Below are 13,121 nucleotides of genomic sequence, written 5' to 3' on the forward strand. Positions count from 1 at the left end.
ACCCGGAGAGAAATGTTTGTCCACACACAGATTTGAACATGAGGAAGAGCAATAAGCTGCATATGTCTCTGTGAAGCCCCTGGCAGCTTCCTCCTGTTTTATCAAACATAGCTGGGAGTTTGATTTGCTCATTTAGCATCTGTTGGTGCACAGACCTTACACAGACTAGATAATGGCCAATATTAGTTTCCTGGAGCTGATGCTAAAGTGTAAATATTTACCATTACAACGACCATCCTGAGAAAGAAAAGTTACAAGGATGCAGAACATTTTGAAATTTCCTCTGAGTATTAAAACCTCTAAAGCTGCTCTGAAACACTGACTTCTGTGAAATTCTTAAACCCTCAGATAATTGTTTTTGTTATCTGTGCGATAAAAGACTGTAAAACTGTTATAAAGAGAAATTAATGATAAAACAGAATCCAGTATCTGCTGTCAGGGAAAGATTTTAAGTGGGAAGTGTTGAGTGATGAACGATGGCTGGGTCAAAGACGCATGTCTACAAACGCCTTGTGAATGTAAACAAAATGTTAGTGCTCTTATCCGAACGTTAAGTGTAATGGTAATAAATCATGCGCTGACACTCTTCCCCGACACAACACCTGCAGAATATTCAGCCACAGCTTCTGTCAACACGTCAGACAAGATGTTGAGAGACAACGAGAGACAGGAAATAGAATTTGGGATTATTGTGTAAATAGATTAGAAACATTATATGTATATATATATTCATGGTAGAAATGTAAAATAATTAATCAGGTTCAGAGAACATGATGGAGTGAATTCATAGAAAACAAAAGACAAGCAAACATCATGCAGTGTTGCTGTCTTGACTAGAAATATGATTGCAAATTTTATCTTAAAGGGGACATATTATGCCCATTTTACAACAGTTGATATGGTTCCTTGGGGTCTTAATGAAATGTCTGTAACATATTTTGGTCAAAATACCACAAGGATCATTTAAAACAGCACCCTTTTAACCCTGTCTAAAACAGATTGACCTGTTTTGAGTGCGCAGCCCCGCAGTGTTAGCAGAGGGAGCTTGAGCTGGCGCAGCAGCAGCATCCTTTCACACTGTTGAGTCAACGTTTAGAGGTGCCTCGGGGGTCCCTTGTTTATGCGGCCACTTAAATGTCTGACGGGTAGCAGCAGTGAGCTAACGCTAGCCGGGCTCCACCATGATGTATTTTTCTGTGGTAATCGCATTCGAAGCACTCTAGCGTATCGTTTCTGACATAGAGGAACCACAACAAATCGCGGGAGTTGTTTTTTTCCAGAGTTTTTGGGACGGTAGACATGCCAGATACCCAAATTATTGTGTAGAAGCACTACACAAGTGGAATTTTCATAATGTGTCCCCTTTAAAGTAACATCCATCCGTCCATCATGCCACCATTGAGGGATTCTATAGGGCAGCTGTAGCCTATCCCAGTTGGCATTGGGCAAAAGGCAGGCTCTCCTGAGGAAATGGCTCCTGATAATTGTTTTTTACAGGTTTATGTTTGTGGCAGCAGAAATGCGGTCAAGACTACATTGGATTCAATCTGCCCACTGATTGGATGTTTGATATTTTTTATTTCAGAAAAACTGAAAGAGTTTCTATTATCGTTGCTTGCTTCACTGTGCAATGTTCTGCATTCTCAAGGTTCAGTTCCTTTAAAGTTGACCAACAGTTAGCGGGTCAGAGGCATACGCATTAATTCAGGGCATCTGCACATTTTGTCAAGTTCAATGGGTGAAAAACTGTTGAATCTGGGCAGATGGATGTTGAGCCCTGAAGGCTTTGATTGAGTTGATGCCATCCCTCTGACAGCTTATCTAGAAGCAGAAGCACCCTATGAGCTCATGTTAGTCAGTTATAACAATAACATAGACGCACAAACAAACACAAAATACAATATTTTCTACAGCAAGTTGTACATTGTTAAAATAGTTACATGTAAATGTTTGTTTAACAACATATTTTTAAATATCTTTTTTTACTTTTACTCTTTTTATGTGTCTATTTATTTATTCATGCTTACATCTGTTTTTTAACTTCAATCAATTCCCCTGAGTTGATATTGTCTCTATACTCAAAAGTATTCTGAATACTGTGTGCGAGAATCATAACATTTTGGGGTATATAGCTTAATCCAAAGGGTGTCAGGTAGTTAAAGTAGAGCAATTCAAGTTCCAGCCTGTTTATTTCTTTATGGAAAGTCTACAGAGCCGTTTGTATAGTCAGAGAACTGCTCCCAAGATTGTCCTTGGAGGACCCACACTTACCACACATACACACACACGCACGTACACACAGAGATACACAGTAGCATCTGCAGTTGAATCCATTGTGGCCCAGAGCTTTATTACCAGATTTATTTACTCTGGCTGATTCAGGTGCGACTGTGAGACCTGCTCGCCCCCACAGGTGTGCCCCGAGGGGGGGGAGTGGAGACGATTATGACTCTATCAAGCAGGATCATTAAGTGTCTGCAGCAGCAGACAACACTGCAGCCACTGCAAACCTGAATAACAGACAGGAGCATGGTAGGAAATCAGCGTCCTGCTTTCAGGCCTGCTCACGCTCATTATAAGGTCACATTTTCCATCCATCCACTTGCATGCTGCACAAGCAGGCTGTGTTCACCAGGGTGCTGCCTCAGTGTAATCATTCATTTCAGGCCACAGAAAATGCAGCGACTTCAAGATTAAAAACATGAATACGTTAAATCAGAGCTGGGAGCTGGTTTACTCAGTGCTGATACCTTACAGAAAGAGCAGCATCAAGAAGAGGCAATAAAAGTGGCAATTGTCCTCATCTGCCACCTCCCTTTGTTACTGTCCAACATCATTCACATTTAATATTTCCCTTCCGGGGTGTTTTAGCACATTGGAACTCATCATCAGCCAGGTGTAGTCTCATTGTGTGATGACAGATGGCTTTCTTTTAATTCCAGACAGACGCCGCCCTGGTTTTTTAATGACCCCTTTTCTGTTTCTCCCCAACGCCTCGTCGCTGTGAGGTTCATTAGCACAGAAAGTGCTCAACGGAGGTCTGAGAGTGGGTTCACAGGGTCTTAGGGATGGAAGATGAGTGCTGGCTGAGTTGATCGTCATGCAGGACACAGCACTATTAAACAGACAAAATCTTAAATGGATAGTTCACTGATGGAGGGGTCATGAAGCCTACTCATGAGCTTTTGTGGAAAAGTCACTCATAATGGAAAAGCCACTCAAAACAGGTCAATCTGAGGAGGGCTGTTTTAGACAGGGTAAAAAGGGTGCGGTTTTGAATTATCCTTGTGGTATTTTTACCAAAATATGTTACAGACATTTCATTAAGACCCCATGAAGCATGTCAACTTGTGGTAAAATGGGCACAATATGTCCCCTTTAAGTGTCTGCAAACCCACTTTTGGGGGATTTTTAGGCTTAAAACATTGTGTAAATGAACTTGTTTCAAGTTGAATTTGAATATCGGGGCTTGCTGACACTTGGATGACACCGCATGAGCAAAGATGTTGTGTTTTTTCAGTTGTTTTATTACGTCTGAAGTGTCAGTCACCAGTTACTTCAATTGTATTGGATAAGGCTGCAGCACTGTTTACCCCTGAAACTACTAACGTGCTTTGTGGACTCAAACACTTCACCCATCCCTCCATTGGCAAAGTGGTGAGTTTAGGGAGTGAATTTTTATTTTTCAGTGAACTATCCCTTTAACTCAGAACAACTTCCACAACTGTCTCCAGACTAAACTAAACTTTTTAACCCTAGAACACTAACGTGTTTTTTTACCAGAGCGAGTGTGGTTATGGGATATTCATTGTGTTGCTGCTGTCTGAGTGGCATGGGTCCTTGGCTAGCTTCAGTCTGCTCACTGACGTCATAGAAGGTAGGCTAGTTTCCCTGCTCCCATCCCTGTTTTTTTCTTTTGTCTTAATCTCTAGTTTCAGGTAGTATAAAGGTTGTAAAATGACTGTCCCATTTCGAGTCAGATAGACAATAAGGTTTAGATACATGAAAGAGAAGAGAAGATGGCGCTGGACAGAATGTCAAGCTCGAGGCTTTGAAATGGCTAATCACAAACCACGGTGGATGGATACATGGGGGAGAAAAATCTGTTCCTCTCCGTCCACATTCTAATGGCCATCTACTGTAGTTCTGCAGTGCATTGCCATAAAGGTTTTAGTAAAAGTCAAGTTTAAATTTCTAAATGTCAATTTATTGGTGTATGTGATCGCTACACTCAATCAGACAGTCATTGTTATCAATGTCACATGAGCAAAACAAAAACAAAAAGTATCTAATGCTCATTTGGTTCAGATGAACATAAAGCAAATATAACAACAATTAAAGCTGTAAACATCCACATAAAATGAGCAAGAGTCACAGGCAGGACAACATATCGTAAAAACAAAAGGAGCAAAAATTTGTATAAATGACAAGTCACACAAAAAATATTCACTAGAAAGAAAAAAAAGCATAAAAAGTATTACAGGGGATATTTGTGGACACCGATTGTCAGATTAATGAAATGACTCACATGCACATGTTTTCACATAAGCTGCTTTTTCACAAGAAGATAAAGAAGAAACAGCAGAGTCAAATATTTGTTTTAACCCTGTTAAAAAAAGGCACATTTCACAACTCTAAACAAGAGTCATCTAAAACGCATTTAACATCAATATCTCATTCACGCACGCACACACACAATTTTATATTCTTCTCTGTATAGAATTTTCTGCATTATTCTAATTTAAAATGTTGTGTCTTACCTCTATCAAAGAGGCTATGTTTTCTCTCCTTGTGCAAAATTTCAAATAAAATTATTTCAAACAGCTTTGGCTTTGCTGTGACAATGTATGAATCAGGATTCAAATCATCGAATCACAAAGTATGAATCAGTATATTATCATTAAGTTCCGTGAAGTTCCATAAAACAACAATTAAAGGGCAAGTTAACTCAAATATTTTCTCATATACCAAGAGTGTAATCAGGACACGGCTGAAAGTTTGGGTTAATTTGTCCATGTTTACCCTGGAGGTGAATGGAACATCCCACGCGGTGCTAAAGTGTTTGAAAAATCACATTTAAAATTTATAACAGCGGCGTCTCGATCTACGAGTGTCCTTGTTATCTTGGAACTCCTGAAATTCCACAGAAAACAGCGCTCCTGCAGCCGGGGGGACAAATGTAGTCAAGCCTGGATGATCGAGTTGAGAAACAGTACGAAAGCAGAAGCTTCCATACAGCTGCAGTGCAAGCAAGGTACAGTTGAACAATTAAAATCCCCTCATGCATCTGTAAAAAAAGCTGAGCTGGCTATATCTGGTCAACATGTAGCACAATGGCAGAGAAAAATATCTTAATGACTTTGAAAGGAGGGTTCACTGTCGATTCATACACAGCAGGAGCTTTCAGTCACAAAGGGGAACCGGTTCCACTCATTTAAACCAAACTTAAGTCTTAAAGATGACACTGGTCATGACACAGCTGCTCACTCACTGATTTCAGTGTCCCTTGGGAGGGGTTACGTCAGGAAATCATCAGCCATATTGAAAATAGCATGAGCGAAAGCAGCAGAATTAGGGATGTGTTTTTCTGAGCCTTCAAATGTAAAGCAGTTGCGTTGCATCAGCCGCCATTTCGCCATCTGACTTTCTAACAGTAATTGTGCAAACCTCAGCTTTGTAACAGTGTCCATCTTTTTCTTGGGAGGTTTACTTATGGTTGGTAAATGAATTGGTGCATTAGCGCCACTGTGGAGTGCGGACTACACAGCGTTTGGTTCTCAGTCCTGTCGACATCAGACATCATAGATAAAGAGGTCAAACTTTGGAGCTCCTCAAAAATGTCTCAATTACCACCTGGTGGCTGGCTGCAGAATAAGTAATAAAATCTGCCCCCTTCAGGATACTTAATAATAGTAAAGTTTTTCGAAATCGGCCGTTAGTTACCTGTAGAGGTTCCTGAATTTTTTCATTGTTTATCTGCTTTTGTTCCTGTTCCATTGTGTTCTTGTTTTACAGGTCATGTACAACTTCCTACTGGTACCTCTCATCTCGCCTTTCATTTCTTCAACATCTGCATGTTTTCTCTTCCTCATTAAAATTAAATTGTAATCAATAAAAATATGTTTTATATACCGGGCCTCTAAGAGGTACTTTCAGAATAAGGAAAACCCAAGAGACAGGACCATTGGACAGGACAAAGACGGAAATGTAAGCGTAATAGACAAGTTCATTAAGATAGGCAATACCCAGAGAAAGCTGCCAAGCGTTATTGGACGTATAGCACAGAGAGTGGCGTTAAAGCTGCAGAGTTATTGTGGGCTCAGTAGAAGCCTTCACTTTGGGTCACTGATGGCTTCCCCACAGCCAGAGCAGAAGCGCTGTAGATCACGATTAACTTGTCAGGTGATGGGCGGCATGATAGATACAGTACGAGCCTGTCAGAGTCATGAGTGTGGGGGGGGGGGGGGGACATGCCCTGTGTGTGAACTACTGGTGATAAACAGAACTGTAGCTCTTCCTTGAGGCCTGTCTGTCTGGATCCGTCACGCACAGGGCTTCATTGTTCACGATGGGGATGAGGAGGACGTAGGCCACTTACGCTGAAGAATGGAAACAAGGCAGCCACGAAAGACTTATCCTCCCCGATGCGTTTCTCTTCTTCTGTTGATTTTGTTGCCAAGCAGTTGCGCAAACGGACACGAGCATGGATGTGACAGGCCCTTTCTCTGGTCGATACCCGGCTCTTTGAATGGCTCTAGTATATTTTTATAAGAATGTTCTGCGCTGAAGGTCTACTGGATCATTCAGGACCACAACAATAACTTTCTTATGGTTGGAGATTTGAACAAGGGGTAATTAAACAGTTTCTGACACATCTTGTTCCAGTTACACTATTTTCAATTTCTATAAGTTTCCAACACCAACAACCTGTGAAAACATGAGCATTTCTGCAAATCATACATGTGTGAACAGCGACTGCTCCAGAGTAATTTAGTTTGAAGCATACTGGACCCCATTTTGATGATTTTTGTGCAATATCTCGAGACTTTTTTAGGTGTTTGTTGACAAGAGTAATTTGAATAAATTCCCTTTTATTATTTCCAAGTACTATTCCAGCTTTTATATTTTTTATAATGAACATAAACATGTGACATTTGGTCCCTTTTAACTAATTTGATAAATTACTCTAAATTACATTGAATTTATGCAACAAAAGTCCCATAAAAAGGCACACTGTCCAACCAACAGCAAGTAAGGCTTTGAGAACAGGAACGAAGAAACTGGCCAACTGTTTGTTTTTTTGAAAGTTTTTGGAACGATGAGTTCTCATTTCTTGGTGTCATTCAGGATGATGTTGGCTGTAACAAATATCAGGCAGAAGGCAGCCCACAGCAAAACAAACCACACCCAGAAGGCGTGGCGGAAGGGAGACTGGTGCTTGTTGATGGCATTTCTGTCCATCATGGGCTCCAGATGGCGTCTACCATAATAAACAAGGAGGGCTGGGATAATGTACTGGATACCTGTGCCAGCATAGGCTCCTGTAATGCCCACCAGGGACTCCAGGTTGTGGGTGCAAAAGGCCACCACGATCGGGGGGACAAGGGTAATGAGAGGAAACACTACACGGTCCACCACCCAGGGGTAGGTGCCTCCATCACGATGGAAGAGGGTCCTCCAGTTGTTGCTAAGCGTGACGGCAATGATTGGGAAGTTGGTGCTGATGGTGAAGACTGGGAATAAGCCCAAGAAGTAGCGGAGCCATGGAACATTCAACACATCGCAGTTGTCTGTGAAATTCAGGGTGTACATGTCGTACAGCAGTGAGCTGTCGAAGCAGAAGATGGCGGTGAACGACAGGAGGATGTAGAAGCCCAGGATGAGGATGTAGTCCGCCAACACCAGGGCGCCGACTCGTTTCTTTTCAGAGATGGGCGTAATCAGGGAAGGCAGGGAGTGCTGGCACATGAAGGAGTAGACACACACCCCGAACAGGTTGGGGACTCCAGATAGGGAGGCGACTGGTGGGCGGCCCTCACCGGTGCCTTTGCTAATGCGGATTAAAGCCAATATAATCATCATGGTAAAAGCTGTAAAAGAAGGAAACAAAATATAAAAAGACAAGATTAATGCTATTGTGACACAGAAACACAAATTCCATGTACATTTAGCTGTCAAATATGTATTTATCACAATGTTTTCATAGCATCAAATTACTGATTTAAATCTAACATATCTGTAGCCACCCACCAAAGCCAGTTTTGTACACACATTGAATTACCAGTTTCTTTAAAAATATTATCATTGTTACCTGATGTGATTATAGGTGGTACCTGTGTGGTGGTGGTTCTGAACCTGACTCTTTTGATTGGTCTGTTTCCTTAACCTGTGGATACTGTACAAGTGAACTTCAGTAATTGAGCTGGCTTAAGTAAAGACCAACTGCTGAAGATGCCCCAACGCTGCTGCCCAAAGAGCGGTTCACCAGTTTATTCAAAGTTTAGCGAAGCTCAACTCCAGAACACTGAACAACAGAATCAATTGCTGAACATGCAAGAAGGTCTGTTTCTTTGAACTGAGTTATTATGCTCTTTCCATCAGGAAAAAGCTTAGCAGCAGTGTAACCACAAGGAGCTGATGGGCTGGGATAAAACATCTGTCCTGGGTTCAGCCTGAGGCCAAACCCAGAAATGATCCTTTTATTTAGCTCATCTCTAATCCAGCCACCTCTTCGCAACCTTTTTCCACTATTCTCTACCGATTATTTTCACAGACATCAGAAATCTAGACTAGTAGTGCTGCTCCAGTGTATAACTGTCTGTATCTTACACGTGTCTCTGCATTAGGACTAAAATATATATCACCAAATGAACCCTCACACTTTCTTGGGATCAGCACTCTGATAATTGACCACATTTCAAACTGAATGTTCAAAAGTAGTTTTTAGTTAATATAAAAATGTCCAGAAAAACATAACTACAGGTTATCTACTGCCTATAACTTATACTTTTATTGCTTTAAATTACTTTGTATCAAACTGCTTTTATTTGATCTTTCAGATACATTGCATTATAATGTTTGAAATGAGTTTAGAAAAAGTAACCGTTCAAACTTTCTAAATGAACCTATATAATGATATTTGTGCTGAAAAACTTCATCAAGTTGAATACACTTCATGTGGATACATTTCATTCTCCCAGTGTGTTACAGCTTTCCATCTGTTTGCCCCAGAACCATCGACAGTACAAAAAACTATGGAAAATTTCCTGGCCCAACATAAAGTCACTGGAGCCAGGTGGAGATAGGGTTAGGAACCACCCCCACCTCCATCTGTGTCCACTCCCCACTGTTCACATGATGTTCACATCTCAAAATTGATTTCTGGAGACGCCTCTCTGGCAACCGGCAGGAGAGTATCAAAAGGAGACCACTGAGTGAGTGGTGCAGTCCTGTTACTGGCTGACGGTCATGTGACCCAGTAAGCCGTTTAACCTCCACACACATTCAATCAGCCCATGACACCAGGAGTTAGTCATAGCCCTTCGATGGCTTGCAGCCAGCCCTTCAACTTTCATCACCAGCTGTCCTTTAAACACGAGGTGACTTTTCAGGCAGTGACACTCAGACCATAATTTGCCACACATATGCAGAAAATGATTCTATACCATACACTGCCACACACTGTTGGGGATTGGGTGTAATGCATGACTAACATATCCCTGCTGCTGTTGATGGTAATATTTCAGGGCCAATGCAGCAGGTCAGAGAAAAGCAGAGTTTCTGTTTCCAGCGCAGGTCACAGTGTTTCATCAGGCTGGAGGAGTAGGTGGGAACTTGAAGTTTGATTAATCAGCTCCTGGTTTCTCCTGCAGTGGCACTTTAATGGACTTCAGGAGGATCAAATTCATAACAATTACCGGTGGGTGGTGGGTGGGTGGGGTGTACGAAGGGAAGGAGAAACCATCACAGACAAAGACAAAATATATAACATAAGCGAAGAATCTCTGGGAGAATGGTATCACTACGAATCATCACAAGTAAAATAATAATAAGTACAGGAAGTAAAACAGTGGAATTAATTTATAGAGTCAACACAGAGTCAAACAAACAAATTTGAATAAAACAAATAAGTAGCGATTCAAATTAACAAAGGAGGAAACATCAAACACAGAAAGAAAAAAGTTGAGATACTCTGGACAGGTGATTCAGTAAGGTTATCCTTCATTACGTCCAAACAGAGGTATACCGAATCAAGACTCTGCAGAATAACCAGATGGTCAGTCCCGATTGTTTTAGATAATGGCTGGGATGAACAGATCGAAATATTCAGTATTTTGCCATTTTCCCACTGTTTTTTGTTTCAGTGTAGATTCTTTTGCACAATCAGTATGAAAAACACCCCCTGTAGGGACCAAATATTTTCATGGATGAATAAGACTAAAAGTGACATGCCACCTCTTCTTTCACACATTTTCTTTAAACTCACATCAGCGTAGATCTAATCACCCACTCATTTCAGGAGCCAAAGTCTTTTCACTGGTTGCACAAGTGTTCAGTATTTAATGCATCGTTGGCCTCTGTCCAATGGGGTCTTTGGCTCTGGGAAAAGCTCTGGGGGTACCCCCCCCCCAGTCTGACCTTCATTCAGAGAGGTCAAATTGTTTGGCAGCAGACCAACTTTCAATGACATGGACTAAGAAGATGTAGGGCTGCAACGGAAATATTATTTATCGGCCATGAATAAATTCATTGTTTATCCAAATGTCACATTTAACTGCTAGCGAAGTGATGTGAAATCATCCCAAACCTTGAAGTCCTCAATTTCTACCCTCATTTACGAGAATTAGAAACAGAAAATTGTCACGTTTTAGAAGGTGAGAGGACTCAAGATTTGCAATTTGTCCTCTAACAAATATTGTTTCTGAAATAGTCCAAAAAAGTTGCTTTCAGACCTGCAATAAAACCTGGATATTTTCTGGAAAATGTTCGGAGGAACTTAATGAGAGAACGGAAATGTCTGAGTTAGCTGCTGAGTACACGCTGTGGAGCTTTTCCTGCCAGTCCCCTAATACAATGTCTGAGTGAGCCAATACTAGAATACAACAGGAAAATGTCCTGAAAATTCCCAGCGAGCGAGTCGGCATGTTTCTTACATGTGTCAGACACTAAACTGGAAAATAGAAATATCTTGGGATCATAAAAAGGAGCCATTAACTAAGGAGAAACTGACGAAGATGTCAAATTGGAAAGACGAGATTTAAAGGCTTTAAAGTCCAACGCTGTTGTCAATGCAGTAAACAAACACACTGATTTCCGCAGCAGAATCTACCGTATATGTATTCTTCTACCTCCTGCTTGGTAGAAGAAGACGTGGCCTAGGGGATAGAGCGGGTGCTCTGCAACAAGAAGGTTGCCGGTTCGAATCCCACTCTATCCCATCTGCATGCCTAAGTGTCTTTGGCAAGATACTGAACCCCTAAATGGCCCCTCATAAATGCTGAGTGTTCTAAAAATGTAAGTCGCTTTGGATAAAAGCGTCAGCTAAATGACATGTAAAGTAATGTAATATACCCAAGCTCCTCCCTTGCCTGAATGTTCTGGACATTTTCCTGTTGATGTGAACGCGTCTAACTATGGCAATCTCCTGTTGGATTCTTTATATGTGAAAGGCAAACTCCAGAAAACTGGATTTGTGCGTTTTGTTGCAATGAAACTGTCTCCTACTGTTGTCTGTGTTGCAGACGCACATCATCTTTAATGTGCGAAAGATCACTACATCCCATCTGTCGGCTCCTGTTGCTCACTTTGTCTTCTTTCTCCTTCAAACTCTCATCGTCTTCCCACCTTTCTGTAAGTAAGAGTAGCTCCATGTGAAGCAGCAAGCGCAGCCACCTGTCTCCTCTGCTGTATTGCCAGAGAAGAAAAGGTAGAGGACGGGCGAAAGGAAGCTTTTCTCCTCCTTGACATCAACACTCACAGGCTGCGCAGGAAGGAAACAAGCATGGGGCTTTTAATTAAAAGTACCTCAGGGTGGCAGGGCACCTTTTCTGGCAACTTACGCCAAGATTAAAATGCTGCAAGAGCCTGTGTCACACCGGTTAGCTAACAGTTCAAATGTAAACAAGGGGGGATAATGAGGCAATATTTCAAATTACCCCCGAGAACATCAAAATCCAAAGCTTTAGATCTCCTGCTTTCTGTATGATTACAGATGACAAAATGTTATGGAAATCAGTGGCAGCGAATTCCTTTATCCTACTTACTTGACAGTGAATCAAAGAAAGTGAATCAAGATGGTGGACAGAAGCTGAATACCGAGAACAAAGCCCAGAGAATAAAGCTTTTCATAATGTGCTCATATGTCATGGACTCTCAGCTGCATCCTTCTACATGAGGTGGAGGAACCATCGACACCTGCGACAACTTTAATCTCACTCATTGCACCTGGAGCCATCAATCTCAGTGCTGAGGTACGATGCCCCCATGAAGTGAAGGCATTTTAGCTCGCATCAACTGTTGTGAAGGACAAAGGAAACTACGGAGTGTGGTACTGTGTTTATAGAGTCAATCCATTTCTATATTAATGTGATTTAATTTGAAATTCTACATTCTAAAATAGAAACAATGTCAGTCCACGCAAGCATTTTGGGTTCTTATCCGAAATGATTTTTGTATGTTTTCATTCCTACAAGTCACACAAAAGTCGCCCACTTGGTTCCAAAAAAGGAGCTGCATTGCTTGATATTTTTATCCTTGGTTTTTACAAATTTTTCTATTACTTTCTTTATATTGTGAGGACGTTTATTAACGTCCTCTCTGAAAGCTTCCTCAGAGGGGATTACTATTACATGATCTGAATGACTGTTCTATGCTCAAGGCCAAGGGCATTGTCGCAGGCTACCTGACTGGCCGCTGGTCTCCTGCACATACAGGCAGTTGTAACCTTATAAAACAAGAACAATTTGGCTCAATGGCTGCTACAATAGAAAAACAAGTTAACAACACTTGTAAGTCTTTACCCATGTTGTATTAAATATCTTAGGTTAATGTTACAGGTGAGTGATGAAACAGGAAAGAATACGTCTTTTGAAAATACAATTTTCAAGTAATATTTCCATATT

At 41.2% G+C, this 13,121-nt stretch overlaps 1 protein-coding gene across 1 annotated transcript in view; it reads right to left on the reverse strand.

Moving 5' to 3' along the window:
• Positions 1 to 4,185: 4,185 nt before the first annotated feature.
• Positions 4,186 to 13,121, reverse strand: part of tmem104 (transmembrane protein 104) — a 51,496-nt gene continuing 42,560 nt past the window's right edge. The window contains exon 10 of the mRNA XM_062408791.1: positions 4,186 to 8,090. Coding sequence (XP_062264775.1) covers positions 7,327 to 8,090 — 764 coding nt within the window. The 3' untranslated portion in view covers positions 4,186 to 7,326. The remainder of the gene's footprint in view (positions 8,091 to 13,121) is intronic.

Source organism: Platichthys flesus, chromosome 16 (assembly GCF_949316205.1).
Source record: "Platichthys flesus chromosome 16, fPlaFle2.1, whole genome shotgun sequence".
Taxonomy (NCBI): domain Eukaryota; kingdom Metazoa; phylum Chordata; class Actinopteri; order Pleuronectiformes; family Pleuronectidae; genus Platichthys; species Platichthys flesus.